The 17442-nt window shown below is 44.6% G+C and overlaps 1 protein-coding gene across 50 annotated transcripts in view; it reads right to left on the bottom strand.

Moving 5' to 3' along the window:
- The window catches only part of TRDN (triadin), a 798289-nt gene that overhangs the window by 47327 nt on the left and 733520 nt on the right, over positions 1-17442 (bottom strand). For 48 of the 50 annotated variants that reach the window (XM_075597200.1, XM_075597198.1, XM_075597218.1 and 45 more), the window contains 4 exons: positions 15615-15662; positions 14683-14703; positions 12292-12339; positions 9293-9313 (listed from right to left, as the gene is read on the bottom strand). In XM_075597200.1, the coding sequence (XP_075453315.1) occupies positions 9293-9313; positions 12292-12339; positions 14683-14703; positions 15615-15662 (138 nt within the window). The remainder of the gene's footprint in view (positions 1-9292; positions 9314-12291; positions 12340-14682; positions 14704-15614; positions 15663-17442) is intronic. The other 2 variants (XM_075597192.1, XM_075597190.1) reach the window with 2 other exon arrangements.

The raw sequence follows: 17442 nt of genomic DNA on the forward strand, positions 1-17442 counted from the left end.
GGTGCGCAGCTCTTTGCAGATGTGCCAGCCGTGGCAACCGGTAGTTTTACCGTCTGGTGTCTGGCGGAAGGAGGAGGCTATATGCCCGAGATGGGCTACTGTTCGCAGAAGGGCCGTCCATCTTGAGAAGCGTTGGAATCGATGTGATCCGAATGCGTTTTTGTGCGATACATTGGTGAGTACCACGGATACTTGTGGGGGCCTTATCTCCGTATCCTTTTCGGGATCCACGAGTCCAAAATCGTCAACTGGGGTTGGTAGCGTTTCCGCAGGCTGCGCAAGAAACATTGGTCCTGTGAGCCACGACGTATTCTGCAGTTGAGATGCAGGTACTGATCTGGTGGCGTGATCTGCGGGATTTTGCTCTGTGGGCACGTGGTGCCATTGTTCTGGTTGGGTTGACTTCCTGATTCTTTCTACGCGGTTAGCTACGTATACGTAGAATCTCCTTTTCTTATTGTAGATGTATCCCAGTACCACCTTGCTATCTGTGTAGAGTTTGACGGCATCTGGTTTGCTGTCCATCTCATTCTCGATAAGCTCCGCCAGTTCTACTGCTAACACTGCACCACACAGCTCTAGTCTGGGTATAGTATGGTCGGGTTGTGGCGCCAGCTTAGCTTTGCCAAGGATGAACCTGATGTGGCAACTTCCATCCACGTCCGTGGTTTTTAGGTAGGCCACCGCTGCTATAGCTTTGGTGGAGGCATCTGAGAACACGCAAAGCTCTTTGCTGTGTGCGGCGGTGAGAGATATAGGTGAATAGGGGCGTGGGATTTGAAGTTGCTCGAGGGCCTTCAAGGAGTATTTCCACGTTTCCCACTCTTTCCGTTTTTCTGGAGGTAGTGGGGTGTCCCATTCCTGTTTTTCGAAGGACATTTCTCTGAGGAGGGATTTCCCTTGTATAGTGACAGGAGCCACGAATCCTAGCGGGTCGTAGAGACTGTTAACGGTGGACAGGACTCCGCGACGTGTGAAGGGTTTTTCTTCGATGGCTACCTGGAACGTAAAGGTGTCTGTTTTAAGGTTCCAGCTTATCCCTAGGCTCCGCTGTATGGGAGGCGTGTCGGTCCCCAGATCCAAATTCTTGAGATCTGGTGCTTGATCATCTGCATGGAACGCCTTCATCACTGTGGCACTGTTGGAAGCTATTTTGTGTAACCTTAGGTTGGCTTTTGCTAACATCTTTTGTGTCCTCTTGAGTAGATCTACGGCTTCTTCTTCGGTGGGAACTGATTTTAATCCGTCGTCCACATAGAAGTCTCTTTCGACGAAGCTCCTGGCGTCTTTCCCGAACTCTGCTTCTCCGTCTTGGGCCGTTCTTCTGAGGCCGTAGGCTGCCACTGCAGGTGATGGGCTGTTCCCGAAGACATGTACTTTCATGCGGAACTCCGTGATTTCTTTTTCTATGTCGTCATCTTGGTACCACAGGAATCTTAGGTAGTTACGGTTGTCTTCTCGCACAAGGAAGCAGTGGAACATCTGTTGAATGTCTGCGGTTACAGCGATAGGTTCCTTGCGGAAGCGGATCAGCACTCCCAGAAGACTGTTTGTCAGATCCGGCCCGGTGAGGAGAACATCGTTTAGGGAGACTCCCTGATGCTGGGCACTGGAGTCGAATACCACTCGGATTTGGCCAGGTTTCTGGGGGTGGTAGACGCCAAACGACGGGAGGTACCAGCATTCTTCGCCTTCTTTCATTGGGGGCGCCGACTCTGCATGGCCACTGTGGAAGATTTTTTGCATGAAGGCCACAAAGTGTTCCTTGGTCTCCGGTTTCCTTTGTAGGTTACGGCGGAGCGAAGCGAGCCTAGACATAGCATGGTCTCTGTTGTTTGGGAGGCGTCTTCTTGGCGAGCGGAAAGGTAGTGGGGCCACCCAACTGCCCAATTCGTCCTTGAAGAGCTCCTTATCCATTAGCCTCAAGAATTCTTTGTCTTCCATTGATGGCGCCTGTTTGTCGTCGTCCTTTGTTGTCTGGAACACTGTACTCCCTAGGTTGTTGGGGTATTTTCTTGCCACAGGCGCGTCTCCGTAGTTCCTTTTGGTCTCGAGCTTCTCGTGGACCTGAAAGTGGTTCGGACAAGGTTTGAAGTGAGATATACGACCGTTCTCCAGCAAGTTCGTCTGTAGGGCGCCTACGTTGTCGGGTCCTCGTATCCTGTCTATGCATACTTCTCCAACTACCACCCATCCTAGATCGAGCCTTTGGGCGCTTGGGCCGTTGTGGTCCCCATTTCGCTGTTCGCGGATCTTGTGTGCTCTCATGATGTCTCTGCCAAGTAGCAGCAGGATCTGGGCATCTTCGTCTAGTGGTGGGATGTGATCGGCAATGGTTTTTAGATGGGGATGGTGTCGCGCCACGTCTGGCGTGGGGATCTCAGTCCTATCTTCCGCCATGTGATTGCACTCGATGAGTGTGGGAAGGGGCATGCTCACTTTGCCGTCTATTGAGCATATGGTGTAGCCATTCACTCTTCTCCCTGTAGTCTCCATTCGCCCTGCGCACGTTCTGAGAGTGTAAGAAGTACTGTCTTGTATGCCGAACATATCGAAGAATTCTGACCTGACCAGCGATCGGTTGCTCTGGTCGTCGATGATTGCATACATCCGTTTGGCTCTTTGGGGTTGTCCCTCTGGGTGCACTGCTACCAGACATATTTTAGAGCAAGATCTACCGTCGTCTCCTTCTCCGCATACTTCTGTGCATTTGGATGCTACTGACGTCGGGGGGGGGGTGTCTCCCACTTCTTCCTCCCCGCCCTGCTTTGTCGGAGGGTTAGGGGCTTTGCTTGCTTTGGGCTTCATAGCTTCCGGGTGTAGAGCGGCTATGTGCCTGTCGCTATCGCACTCTGTGCATTTCATAGCTTCTTTGCAGTCCTTGAATAAATGAGTTGTGGAAGCACAACATTTGAAACAGGCTCCCCATTCCCTGAGTAGGTTCTTTCGCTCCTCTATGGGTTTCATCCTGAATCCGAAGCACTTGTTAAGTGGATGCGGCTTTTTGTGGATAGGGCATTCTTTGTTAAGGTCTCTTGGTTTTTTGTCCCTGTCGGCCGTCTGGCTGGGACTCGCGTGGGTCGTAGGGGGCACGTCCGTCCTGTGGACCGAGATGGGTGTTCTGGAGTCCTTGCACCTTGCTGTTGACCTTTCGTTCCTCGGGTGGCTGGCGCTGGATGTGGTTTGCGCACCTAAGATGAAGCTGGGGTCGTTTCTTGTCTTTGCCGCTTCGCAGATGAAGCTCACGAAGAATGAGAATGGGGGGAAGACAACCTGCTTCTCCCTTTTGTATTTGGAACCTTGTGAAAGCCACCTTTCTTGGAGGTTGAAGGGTAGCTTCTCCAGGATGGGTCTCACTCCACGAGCTGAATCTAGGGCGTTGAGACCTATTAAGGAATGGTCTTTCCTTGCGGACTCCAGTTCTTGCAGCAGGTCTCCAAGATCTCGTAACTTCGAGTAGTCTTTACTCGTGATCTTGGGGAAGCTCTCGATTCTTTTGAAGAGTGAATCCTCGACTGCTTCAGGGCTGCCATAGGTCTCTTCTAGCCTTTCCCACACTAGGTCCAGACCTACTTGGGGTTGATGTGCGTTTGCCGTCCGAAGTCTCTGCGCTTGCTCCCTGGATACGTTCCCCAAGAACTTAACTAACAGGTTGAGCTCTTCCCTTGCTGAGAAGTCCAAGCTGTCGATTGCGTCTTTGAACGTGAATTTCCACGTCCGGTAGTTCTCAGGGCGGTCGTCGAAGCTGATGAGTCCTGCGTGCACCAAGTCGCGCCGGATCATGTACTTGGCTATGTCTGTCAGACCTGAGACGTCGGCGCGTTTGCCCCGTTCTGAGGTAGTTGCTGGGACGGTCTGTGCGGTCGCCTCTTCCTTTGCGTGGACGCGTGATGGCTGCTGGCCAGTGTGAGGGGCTGTTTTCTCCCGCGTGGGTGTACCTGGATTACGAGCCTGTTGTGGTGCATCCGTGTGCGCTCTGGCGTGTGGATCACTGTTGCGGCTGTGGCTATCCCAGGCAGCGTGTGCCATTGACGGAGCAACGTCTTCTCCTCGTGGTCCTAGCGAGTCTTCGTTGTCTGTGGTGTCGCTCCCTCCGTGTTGAGATGGTGCGCTGGTGTTTACACTGAAGAGGCTCCTTACGTAGTCTTCAGTGCGTTGGGCTGGATCCTCTGAGGCTATCCGTCTGTACGGTAGCTCCCCGCCGTCCTGTCTCGCAGCTGCTTCCAGGACTTCGGCTTGGGCTATGGCGGCAGCGGCTTCCTTCTCTTGATTGAGTGCCTCTAGATCCGCGTCTAATTTGGCTCTTTCTGCCCTTACGGCTGCCTCTCTTCGACCATATTCGGCCCTGGCACGTGCGGCCTCTGCGGTGGCTCGCGCCTTGGTAGCGCTCGCGCTTGCGCTAGACGCGTGAGATTGCACTGATCTTGCTGACCTTGATGAGTGTCTGGATATGCTTGAGCGCTGCGATGCGGTTTCCAGCAAAAGGTCCTTTCTCCTACTCTCAGCCTCCGTGATAGTGGTACGCACGCGGCTGTCTCGTGCCAGGTCAATGTTACTCTGTAAGTCTCTTTCTTGCAGGCTTTTGCTGGTGTTGGCCCTGGTCAGGTAAGTAACGTATGCCTCTGATAGCTCTTGATAACGCGAGTGATCAGTCCTTAATTGCGTTATTGCCTGCTCGAGCTGCTGCGCATAGTTGCCAATACTAGTGACATTGCGTATTCCCAGTGTGGTTGTTTCCCAGGCCAACTCTAATTTAGCGCGGTGCGCTTCAATGTCAGTCTCATATTTTTCGCGGGCCTTTTGTGTCAGTGTGACTGTCCGTTTAGGCCTTGCGCCTGCCTGCGCCTGTTGCAGATGCGCAGCGGTCTCTGTGTCTGAGAGATCGCTTTCCTGCGTGATGTCTGGTGAGGCTCTGAGTTCTGCCATGCTGTAGGTGTGTGTAGGCCTTTGCCAGTGCGTGTGGCGTGCGGTCTTTTACCTTGTCAGCGATGGGCGTCTGTCTCAGATGATGCCGAGCGGTGTCCTGCAGCGTGCAGCGTTGGGGTAGCTGTACTTACAGGTGTCCGTTGGCTCCTCACTGTGGGGCTGAGCAGCGGGTGGACTCAGGCAGAGAAAAAGGCAGTTAGTAATTGTGAGAGGAGCACTGCTTGTTGCAAGACTGCTGCGCAGCTTGCTGTATAAAGCTTGCTGCCCTGTCTGGCAGAGTGAAGCTGCTGCTTGTCCTGGGGTGCAGAGACTATTCTGTATAGCATAGAGTCTTTGAGTAGTAGCTGCTGTGTGATTCCTTTGTGTAGTATTAGCAAAGTAAGGCTGCTCACTGTCTTTGCATAAAGCTGTGGTAGTTTGCTGTGTAGAGGCTTGTGGCTCTGTGTAGCAACGTGCTTGTGCAATGTGGTGAGAGACTGCTGTTTATTTATTTGCTACGTAAGCTGCTCGCTTGTATCTTTAGCATAAAGGTTGTGGGTAGCAGCTCCTCTGTGTGTATTTCCCAAGGCACACGGTCCTCTTTTTACTATTCTGAAGCCAGGGCACGTTGGTATGAATGGCTCCCGATAGCATTAACACAGTTCCCTTTTAAATCACTCCAAGTCCTGTAATATTTCCTCCACTTTATTGGGAAAAGGTAGCAGGGTACAGATACTTGTGGATGGTGTGTAGTGGTGATTATTAGTTAGGAACCGGTAAAAAGAGATGGCCTCACCAAGGGTTATAAACAGAGAAAGGTTCTTTACTCACTGTCTCCAGGGTTGAAAAGAGGAAGTGAGGTGCGGTGTGGGCAAAGGACAAGTCTAGGGACAGACCATGTCTGAACAAACAGGAGGGGGGGCAGACTAGTCCATTCTGGTGAGGATCTCAGAGACTGCTGTAGCAGCTCACTGATGTCATGCTCGCAGGCAAGGAGTGCAACATTGTTGCAAGCCACGCAGGCACAGTATGTGTCTGCAGACTCCATGCAGCTGGGAATAAAATCTGACAGGCAGAAACTGCAAAGGAGAGAGGGGGGTGAGTCAGAAATGTGGCTCTTGTTCCATAACACCTTTGGGTATCTGTTTTCTCCCAAGATATACAGTATATAGGCAGATTTTTACTTGCAGAAAAACCTTCTTTGCAGTGGACTATTTCTTTAATTCCCGGCAGGGTGACTCAACACTCAGCAATTGCCTTTGAAATACCTTTCCTTTATAGGGCAATTTTACACTCAGCAGTTGTTTGCTAAAAATACCCCTGCTTCAGCACAGTCTTTGTATCAATTTTCACACTTTTCTGCATATACTCCATTCACAGCTGGTAGCCCTATGCGGTGTGGCAACCTTTATTTGCAAAATCAGTACCACTCATGGGTCACCATCTGTATTCACTGCTTCAGCGAAACTTTTAAAAACAACAAACACCTATCCCTTTGAGGGCTGACTCACTTCTTGAACCCTGACTATGGCTGGAAGGCAAAACCCCTATTTCAATGACCATATTACGCTTTGTGATAGGCAAATAAAGTTTTAGCTGTTCGGATTGGGGCAAAGAGTCCATCTGTGGTTTTGTAAGTTTCAATGCAGTGTAAGTTTCAGTGGTGTGTACACCTTTAACTCTTCCTCTGCTGCATGAGAGGTTTTTTTTTTTTTTTTCCCCCAAGTTGTTTAGACTGTTGTAGGCAAAAAAGCATAACAAAAAATTCACATAAAAACTCCGGTCCTTTTTAACTACAAAGACACCTCTTGTCCCACTTCTGACGACCATATGTGGACGGACGTTTACAGAGGTACACACTTGGAGTCGTTTATAATGTGAAATTATAATAAGGCTTTATTGTGCCTTTTCCTTTTCATCAGGAAATTCATCCAAACAGGGGGGGGGGGGAACAAAGCTTCTAATCACTTGGGAGTATTTCTAGTGAAATCCTTGCAATCAGTTCACATCTCCATTAGTTAAGCTTCTCCCAGCCCAAACACATAACATGAAAATAAGCAGATATAAGCAGTCTCTTAATACTGAAAGTCTTATCTGTTTCTTGGAGGGAAAATCTTCACTGTCCCTGCTTCAGCTCCCTTGTCTCCAGGGTTGATCAGCATACAGGTTTAGAAGTTTTCCCTGTGTCTTGAAAATCAGCTCTGCGGTGCAGAGCTTAAGACCGGTCAGCTCCAGAGATCTGGGTTTCTTTTGGTCAGTCTCTCCTGTGACTCAAGAACCTCTGCTCTGTCTCCACAGGTCAACTCACACGTGAGCAAAGGAGGAGACACTTCCTGTCTCAAAGGCAGGCTTTTTCTACTACCTGTACTCAGTCAGGTGGTGATAGTTAATTTGCTACCAGCAGTTAACCACCACACTGCTGGATTAGAGGCACCTTTGTGAACAGGGATAAGTCCCCTGTTACAGTCACCATGAGTAATTCCGTGATGACTACGATTGCAGGAGGTGTTTTATCACTGTAATAGGTATACGAGGGATGTTTATGTGATATACTAGCATCTTGACAGAGGTCCAAGTTGGGGAACGAAACGTTGATTTCACTTCAATAAATTGCTATTTTTGTACAAGACCTACTGAGTGTTGCTCTGTGCCTTCATTTGAAGATTTGAATTGATGCTGATTGTGCCGTTTGGCGTTGGGCGTGCACACAAGAAACTTCCTGCTACAGAGTCCAGAGAGTGCACCTCTACTTCCCAATTTTGCTATAGCCTTATTAGCCAGCATTGGCTAAATATATTGTAAGTACTCGTGTATGTGTGTTATAAGGTGTGTTTGGGTAAGGTGAGGGTAGACCGTGGTTATGCATCTTTTGATGCGGATGAGGAAGACATTGCAAAGCAATGCCATACAATCGTTTTTCTTATGCCGAGGAGGGCTAGGTAGTCTAGTGTTAAGTATATATTAACAATGTGTAGCCCTCAGTTGTCAGTTAGGTGTTGATTGACTATTACTATCTGTCCACTTGAGCTACTAAGGCGTAATATATTAAAAAAATGATCAAAATTAATTTCATTAATGTTATTATTTAGTCTTGTAATTATCTCCACTGTAAGTTCTATTTAGGGTCTTGATGCGAGTAACACCAATACTTAAGTCATGTAACATTATTTGAAAATAATGTACTTTTATCCAGAAATAAAGTGATGTTAAGGCAACGTCAATAAAGTCAGGTAGGACCGTTATTTTTTTCTTAGAATTATCATTATTTTTACCTGATTTAACTGAGCTTTTGCAAATCTGTCCCTAAATACTGTCTATTTAGATTCTACTGATGTCAAGTATATTCAATTCCTTTAGTCTGTTCATACTAAAACTCCACCCTTCACAGTATACTGCGTTATCCTTTTTTCTATCCAAAGCTATATTCTTTATTGTATGAATGAGTTAGGAATGTTTTCAAATGATTACAGCTATGGCAAAGAATAGCATAAAACCCTTTATCCCTCGTTGTTACCTTAAATTCTCTATGACAATAAATGATACACCCTATAAGCCCTGCATGGATTAACTGCAATATATTACTGGGGGGAAAAACTACAGTGTTAGTACTGACAGCATTCATGATGTGCACATGGTAAGCTAATAAAATATCCTACACATACTGTATAAATAAAATATATAGGATAAAATATCCTATCCATGCTTGACTTACACATTTGCAATGTCTCTTAAACCTTCTGATTCAATAATTTAGGCTACATAACAAAAATATATAATTAATTTGCTAATGCATGCTCACTAAAAAAAAAATGTTTTTCGTTTGAGAACATCATCCTACAGTAGTTTGACAAAGTATGTCAAACATAGTCACCAAGTTAAAATAACCCGCTTAGCTTTGGCAGAATCCCACTCTATCCAACTTGGTTATCTTTTCCCACTCCTATTTGAAGTCCCTCTTCTTTGTATAATTCTGCCTTCCCTTCTTGGCTGCTTGTCTCCACGTCTTCTCATCCTACATGCAGTAGCTACACCTCTACTGCCTAAATGTACATGTATGAAACCACTCTTCATGCCATTAACTACCCTCTTATTTTGTAACATGCACCTGTCTTCTTTTTATTGGCCCATTAACTGCCCCGCCGTTGTGAATGAGGCCTTTACACAAATGTTAATCGTACTACAGTACATACTGTAACTAATATAAAAATACCAGTTATTATAATTGTGTAGGATGCCTGTTGCATGGCAGAACAAAACGATTTGATAAATAACGTAAGTAATGTTCATTCAAACAAAACATACAAAAATAAATAATGTATTTATTTTTTAAAGAAATCATGCTTTTAAAACATTCTTCTGTTCTCATAGTTTCTTCAAAACAACATACTTGCTGTGTCATTTGATTTGGCTGGAAAGCAAAATTAGCAAGATACATAAATTAGGACATTAAAAAGCAATCGTACGTTTTGCTGAAGACATCAAATTTAAATATAGAACACATTTTTCATTTGTCCCACTGTAATTTGTTACACTTAAATTGTCCAAGAGTCTCCACAGATGTAAACTACATGCTATTATTTCTAGGTATCCCAAAATGGAGTACAGGCATACCCCGCTTTAACATACGCAATGAGACCGGAGCATGTATGTAAAGTGAAAATGTACTTAAAGTGAAGCACTACTTTTTTTCCACTTTACGATGCATGTACTGTACTGCAATCATCATATACATGCATAACTGATGTAAATAATGCATTTGTAACCAAAATAAATACAGTAGGCTTTATAGAAAGAAAATCTTTAATGTCAGCTGATTTTGTTCTTACTAGTGCTGGCAGATGCAAAATGGATGAACGGAAAATTATGTAAAAATTATGTCAATTACCCCACTCTCTCAATCCCACCCACAAAATACATACCAAAACCCCCCACCCCTCTAAATACATGTAACCCCACCCCGCATTACATAATAAAAATACCCCCTCCAGCCAATACATTTTTAAAAGACCCCCACCGCCTCAATACATTTTTAAAAGATCCCCCCCCCCCCATACACAAATCGGGCCGCACGGGTAAAATCATCACATCTCCTCCAACACCCCTCATATCACCACCCTGCGTCTCCCATATATCACCCCCCCTGCATGTCCCTCACATCATCACCCCCCCTGCATATCCCTCACATCATCACCCCACCTGCATGTGCCTCACATCATCACCCCCCCTGCATGTGCCTCACATCATCACCCCCCCTGCATGTCCCTCACATCAACCCCCCCTGCATGTCCCTCACATCATCCCCCCCGCATGTCCCTCACATCATCCCCCCCTGCAGCGCCCTCACATCATCCTCCCCTGCATGTCCCTCACATCATCCCCCCTGCATGTCCCTCACATCATCACCCCCCCTGCATGTCCCTCATATCATCCCCCCCTGCATGTCCCTCACATCATCCCCCCGCATGTCCCTCACATCACCCCCCTCCCTGCATGTCCCTCACATCACCCCCCCCTGCATGTCCCTCACATCACCCCTCCCTGCATGTCCCTCACATCACCCCCCTCCCTGCATGTCCCTCACATCACCACCCCCCCTGCATGTCCTTCACATCACCCCCCCCTGCATGTCCTTCACATCACCCCCCCCCCTGCATGTCCTTCACATCACCCCCCCCCCTGCATGTCCTTCACATCACGCCCCCCCTGCATGTCCCTCACATCATCCTCCCCTGCATGTCCCTCACATCATCCCCCCTGCATGTCCCTCACATCATCCCCCCCTGCATGTCCCTCACATCATCCCCCCCTACATGTCACTCACATTATCCCCCCCTGCATGTCCCTCACATCATCCCCCCCTGCATGTCCCTCACATCATCCCCCCCTGCATGTTCCTCACATCACCCCCCTGCATGTCCTTCACATCACCCCCTCCCTGCATGTCCTTCACATCACCCCCCTCCCCTGCATGTCCTTCACATCACCCCCCCCCTGCATGTCCTTCACATCACCCCCCTCCCCTGCATGTCCCTCACATCACCACCCCCCCTGCATGTCCTTCACATCACCCCCCCCGCATGTCCTTCACATCATCCCCCCCCCCCCCTGCATGTCCTTCACACCACCCCCCTCCCCTGCATGTCCTTCACATCACCCCCCCTGCATGTCCTTCACATCACCCCCCCCCCTGCAGCCTGCAGGTCCTTCACATCACCCTCCCCTGCATGTCCTTCACATCACCCCCCTCCCTGCATGTCCCTCACATCACCCCCCCATGTCCCTCACATCAACCCCCCCATGTCCCTTCTCCCTTTCTTCCCCTACCTGAAGCAGCATGCAGGTTGCGGGCGGCAGACGCACGGCAGTAAGCGAAGGCTCTGAGCGAGCTCGGGGGGGGGGGGGTGGGATCGGAAGAGCCAGGCTGGGTGGGGGGTGATCGGAAGAGTCAGGGGGGGTCTGGGGGGGTGATCGGAAGAGCCAAGGGGGGTGGGGGGGTGATTGAAAGAGCCAGGGGGGTGGGGGGGTGATCGGAAGAGCCAGGGGGGTGATCTGAAGAGCCGGGGGAGGTGGGAGGTGGGAGGTGGGGGTGTTCAGAAGAGCCGGGGAAAGGAAGAGCCAGGGGGAAGCTGGGGAACTGAAGAGCTAGGGGAGCCGGGAAAAGGAAGCGCCGGGGAGAGGAAGAGAGCGCACACCGCCGCAGCATGCTCACGCTGCCCCCTGGTGTCCGTACTCGCGAAGCATGTGTATGTACACAGGGGGTAAGGTGCAATTAAAAAAAAAATGTACGTACTTGTGAGTGTACGTAAAACGGGTGTACTTAAAACGGGGTATGCCTGTATTTGTAGCGAAGTATAAATGTGTTAGTGCTAGCTTACTTTCTAAGCACACAAGATTCCAGATATCAAGTGCACTACATCAACTAGTCATCTTGGTGTTAAAGGTTAATTTTAACCAACATTAGTGTCACATTAATTTTATGACAAAGGTTTTAACGTGTCATGTGCTGAAGTAAAAGTTTTTGGCAACAGTATGGCAAGTATATTTTAGATAACTTTTTATTAGGACATTTTGAACCACAAAATATAGAAGACTAAAAAATCTGGGTGATTTATGTATTATGAATAATTTTTTATTCTGATTATTATTATCACCAGCATTTCACCGTGCAGGATTTTACACACTATTAGAAATGAAACCATTCATACTAACAGCTGCTTCATTTTCCACTGTAGAAACCACTGTCAATGATTGCACCTACAGTATGGTAAATTATAATATGATATTTTAAATGAACTTTTCCAGTGATGCGCATGAGAAGTTTTAGCTTCAAGGTACAGGAGATATCCCACAGGAATACTATAATGAATAATTCAAACTTGTACTCACTTGTTTTAGCATCATGCACTGCCTTTTCAGTCTTCAAATCTTCTTGCTCTACAATAAAAAAAAAAATGTCATAATGAAGTAATCCGTTTTAAATCCGCTAAAGCTTCAGTTAATTTAAAGTTCATTAAGGGATATTTAAGACATACTGTATGCGTGTACAATACTTGGTGACATTTTGAAGCATGCAATCATTATCTTTCCTGTGACAAAACATTGAAAAGGGAAAGTACCGTAATGTGCTTTTATTTGGGAAATTGGAAACCCTGGATTATGAAGTTTGGTCTCCAAATTCAATTGCCCTTTTCGATCTTTATTTTTCTTCAGTCTGGGTTGTGCTCTGTTTCTACACAGCTGCCTTCTGCTTTGAGTTAACCCTTCATGTGTTGGCTTTTCTCCTGGCCTGCATCTCATGTATACAAATACTCTATAACCCATAATAGTGCAAAAACTAGCGCATTCAGTTGTATATATATATATATATTTTTTTTTAAATATGCCATAAACATAGTTGATTCCACTACAGTTATGTCTTTAATTACTTGCTTTTCTAGGGTTAAGAGCAACACATGTTCAGTACTATCCTAGAGAACTTGCGTTCTGTAGCAAATCACATGTACAGGAAATAGAATGAAAGGGACACATGCAAAGTATTATGGGAACTGTGCATCGAGGTCTCCCTGCTGAAAAACTGGGGGAAATGTGGCCAAATTAAAAAATACACTGTATATGCGTTATCAAAGCAAAATATTTCATTGCTTTTTTCCATAAATCTGGTATATTTATAGTAACAGTACAACCCCAGTTTTGCAGTAAATACTTGGATGAATAACAACCTACAGTCAAAGTCAGTTACCAAGTTTGCAAGAAGCATGTATTAGTGCCACCCTGCAGCTATTTTTGTTGTGGCTGTGTGTATACCATTGTCAAACTGCCATTGAGCTCATGCATCCAAATATAAGAGTACAGCTTTCCTCATGGCTAATGGAATAAAAAAAAAAAAATGCATTTATTATGTAAGTTGAGATACAATTATGTCAGGTTTTGTTTCCTCCAAAAGGGCATTCCCCTGGATTTCTTTCATTTTTTTGTTTTTTTTAATGCATTTCATTACTCCTACATGTCTCCCTGCTTCTCGTTATTAGAAATGATTATAATTTTTCTGCAAAAATCTACAGTAATAGTAAATGTAAAAAAAATTATCTTAAAAGTAGTGATAAGAATGGGTCCACATTATTACGTCTGTGTTTTATTAAGTAGACAGACTCGCTCCATCTTACTTTCTTCATTTCCAGCCAAACTTAATTTACTTGAGTCTTACAGGTCTAGACAGCCTCACTAGACAGCCTCACTAGACAGCCTCACTAGACAGCCTCACTAGACAGCCTCACTAGACAGCCTCACTAGACAGCCTCACTAGACAGCCTCACTAGACAGCCTCACTAGACAGCCTCACTAGACAGCCTCACTAGACAGCCTCACTAGACTTAAAGCAAGCTTGTCAATGTTCCCAAATGTGTTATTTTCTATTTTTTTTTAAAGGAAGAAAATAGTGTGAGGAATTGCTATATTTTAGGGAACAATTCAAGTTGGTTGGGAACGTAAAATGTCCAGAATTGAGAGAAATAACACCTTTCTATTATTTTAACAGAGGAGTAGTAAGGAAGGTTTATGCAAAAGGTAGAGGAAGGAACAGAAAGTAACGAATAGAAAAAGAAGAGAGACAAGGAGGCCGGTATCTATGAAGAGGTTGCAAAGTGGTGACAGCAGAAAAATGGTTTGCTAGCCACGTACTGTACCCTCATAGCGCCAGCCCCAGCTTGATGCTGCTTCTCATGTCATCAATAATCACAAGTGGCCCCAATTCCCTTGCTGGAGTGTTGGTAAGTATCATTGTGCTCTTGTAGGCAGCAGGAGTATTGTAATTGACTACAAGCTTGAAAAATCATTAGGAGAAGGTACATTGATATAACGTCACAGGACAAATCACAAGCCCGTTTAATAATACAGTAAACACTTGTTATGTACTCTAAATAAATGATGGCTTAAATAAATGGAGGCTTCAGTAAAGTTGACTTGATACTAACTGATATCTTTGTGGTAACCAAGGGAACAAAAACGAAATAGCAGCATTGTTAACAAAATCCATAAAACTGCAAACAAATAAAGCAAACTGCATTACATTTACATTACAAACGGCTTAGTACAGTAGTTGTTAATTTGTGTATAGTACGCAAAACATAGCACACTTAAGGTTTATAGCAATACACTACTTTTCTGCCACAAAATACTAAATACAGTGCCAAAGCATTACAAGAAATGTATCTACTCCAGAAAGGACAGCTGCAAAGCTATGATAAATACCCAGGGCACAAAATAATTTGAGCTACCTACTTTTTGTTGCTTTTGATTTGGCTGTAATATAGATACATATATTTGTAAATACAAATACAGTAGCCGGGCCGGGCCGAGCCGAGAGCCGGGGCCCAGAGGCGGCAACCAAGGGTAAGTGGTAATTGTATTTGTGGAGGGGGTGGTGGTGGTAATTGTATTGAGTGGGAGTCGGTAATTGAGTGACTGATAGCGGAGGGGGTGTAAAAGAGAGAGGAGGATAGTGAGTGAGGAAGAGAGGAGGGGAAGAGTGGGGTGAAAAGTGAGAGTCAGAGGGGGAGAGAAATATGGGTTGAATTGGAGGGCTCGCAAGGCTGCCGACACTTTGAGGGGGGGATGGGGGTCTAGGCAAAGGAAATCTGTCAGTGGCCCCTGTAGTGGTATCCGTAGGATTATCACAGTAATACCGTAAATGTAAACTTAAAATGTTTTCATTTCTTCTTTATTGTAAGTGGTACATTCCTAATCCAAGGGTGACAAAAAATCAATCCAGTACATCCATTATAGATAAAGTAGCTGAAGTCCATTTAAATGACCTTTAGCATTTACAAATACAATATGTTACAAAAGCAGGTTAGGTATCCATAGAAATGAAGGATTATTAGCTAGCTGAGTAACAGTAACGGTAATGTTGCTCAGTCATGTTACCATCTACAAAAACGGGTAATCTTTTATGTGAGATAAAAGGATTTCTTGTACAGTACTTATACTTTCACACCATTTTAAATAGGAAGAGCAATATGTTTTTCTATGTGAACATACCTGCACATATCTGTGATTTTCGTTCTACAGTTAAATACCAAGAATGTTGACAGAAAAGGCCTATTTGGAACTACACTGCTTTAGAATTAGTGAGGACATCTATTTTCTCCCTACTAATTAACACTGTCAGCAATATAAAGTGAAGCAGTAAGTGGGATTTTTTATTCACATACCTGATTTTGCATCATGAGTGTCTTTTTCATGTTTAAAGGCTTCTTGCTCTATGAAACAAAAAAAAAAACACAGCCTTGTTTTCAGTTATGTAATAACATGAATTAATCAATACATCATGACCTGCAGGCAAACATAACAATTATGGTGCATCCAAGTGCAAAAGGAACTGTGATAAATTAGGCTTGTGACTCATTAATATATCTGAATTGCTGAAGTCAATAATAGAGAAATATTGTGCTTATGGCAATGTGTCCCTACCCTGTAAACGCTTGGCGCAGGAGACTCTGTAATGCAATGTCTTATAGCATATTTCTATGTAAAGCATGACAAGGCCTTCTGTCAATAACAATACATGGTACATGATTAGAAGACCTTGAGGATGATACAGAATTAGGAACTTGGAAAGATATGACCTTGAGTTATTGCTTCTATCAAGAGCACAACAAAAGCATACTTCTTGTATAATGTAGGAACAATACTTGTAATCTAACGCACAGTAATGATAAAAACCGCACCTGAGCACATTCACATCTCTCAATCAAACAGGTCTCCTGACCTAGAGATGTGCGATATCCCCACGCCCTTTTTTTCACTTAATATGCTAATTTGTGAAAGTCTCTCAAATGTGCTTAATGCTAAGACAATAAATAGTTACATAAACCATATTTTACTGACTGTCTACTGATATGGTGATATACTGTAGCTTGTGAAATTTTCAAATGTAAGACTTCATTTTGTGACATTATTAAGTCTTTATAGCATAGAAAAACATTTCACAAAAATGTGGAATTTAAAAAAACGAATAAAAAAAATGGTTGTGTCTGCTGCTACCAAAACCTGCTTCACCACATAATTACACAGCCCAAAGTGCTCCTACTGCAGCCAGGGACCCTGGGTAATGAAACGCAAATAAGCAGTCATAGTCCCAGACTTATTAAACTCTGTAAAATCAGGCATATGATGTGATGTTACCTAAATCCGGAATAAACGTTATTTGACCTGAGTTTTCCAGGGTACTCACCAAACAAATGATTAACATCATGTTATTTCAGGATAACGCTACATTATCTTCAAACAAGGCAATGTTATTTAGGTTATGGAATTACTCTCAGCCGGACAATGAAATAGGGCTTTTGGAGGAGTGGGAAAATAATGCAGGGAAATAACACTACATTATACTGATCATATGAATTTGCTTTAATAAATATTTAGTTTTGAGTGCCCAGGTTGTAATGATTTTTCTACTCATATTTTGGTGAGGACGGACTCTTGTGTTTCATCTGGAGGCACCACTGTAATATGATTGTCCATTTTTCGTTAGATTTTTGGGTCCAACAATTTGTTATATTGTGTGCTCAATCATATTTTGTTTTGACTGGATGGGAGTAATGCCAGGTTTAGGTACTGTATGACTTAAATAACCTATCGTTATTTTTTTTCATTAACATTAAAGCTTCAGTACGTGAATAGGGTATTCTTACGCTAACATCCATTTGCATATACTTTGCATATAATTTTCCCTCATCCATTCTTTATAATGCTTGGGTTTTAACGTGACGTTAACATTGCGTTACTCTTTTTAGTGAGTACAGCACTGCCATTAATGTTATATTAACTGAGGTTAAACTATGTTACATGGCCTTGTAGAGTTTAGTGAGTCTGGGGACTAGTGGTTCACTAGCTAAAAGCTTCTTATCCAATTTAGCATGGATCCAATTAAACTTATGCTTTAGCGCCTCTGTCTGATGTGAATGTGATCATGAGTGTTCTTTATTATTACTATATACTGCATGGTGGAGTGTTTGTCATATTTTACTCACATTTATT

Source organism: Ascaphus truei, chromosome 4, assembly GCF_040206685.1.
Source record: "Ascaphus truei isolate aAscTru1 chromosome 4, aAscTru1.hap1, whole genome shotgun sequence".
NCBI classification, from domain to species: Eukaryota; Metazoa; Chordata; class Amphibia; order Anura; family Ascaphidae; genus Ascaphus; species Ascaphus truei.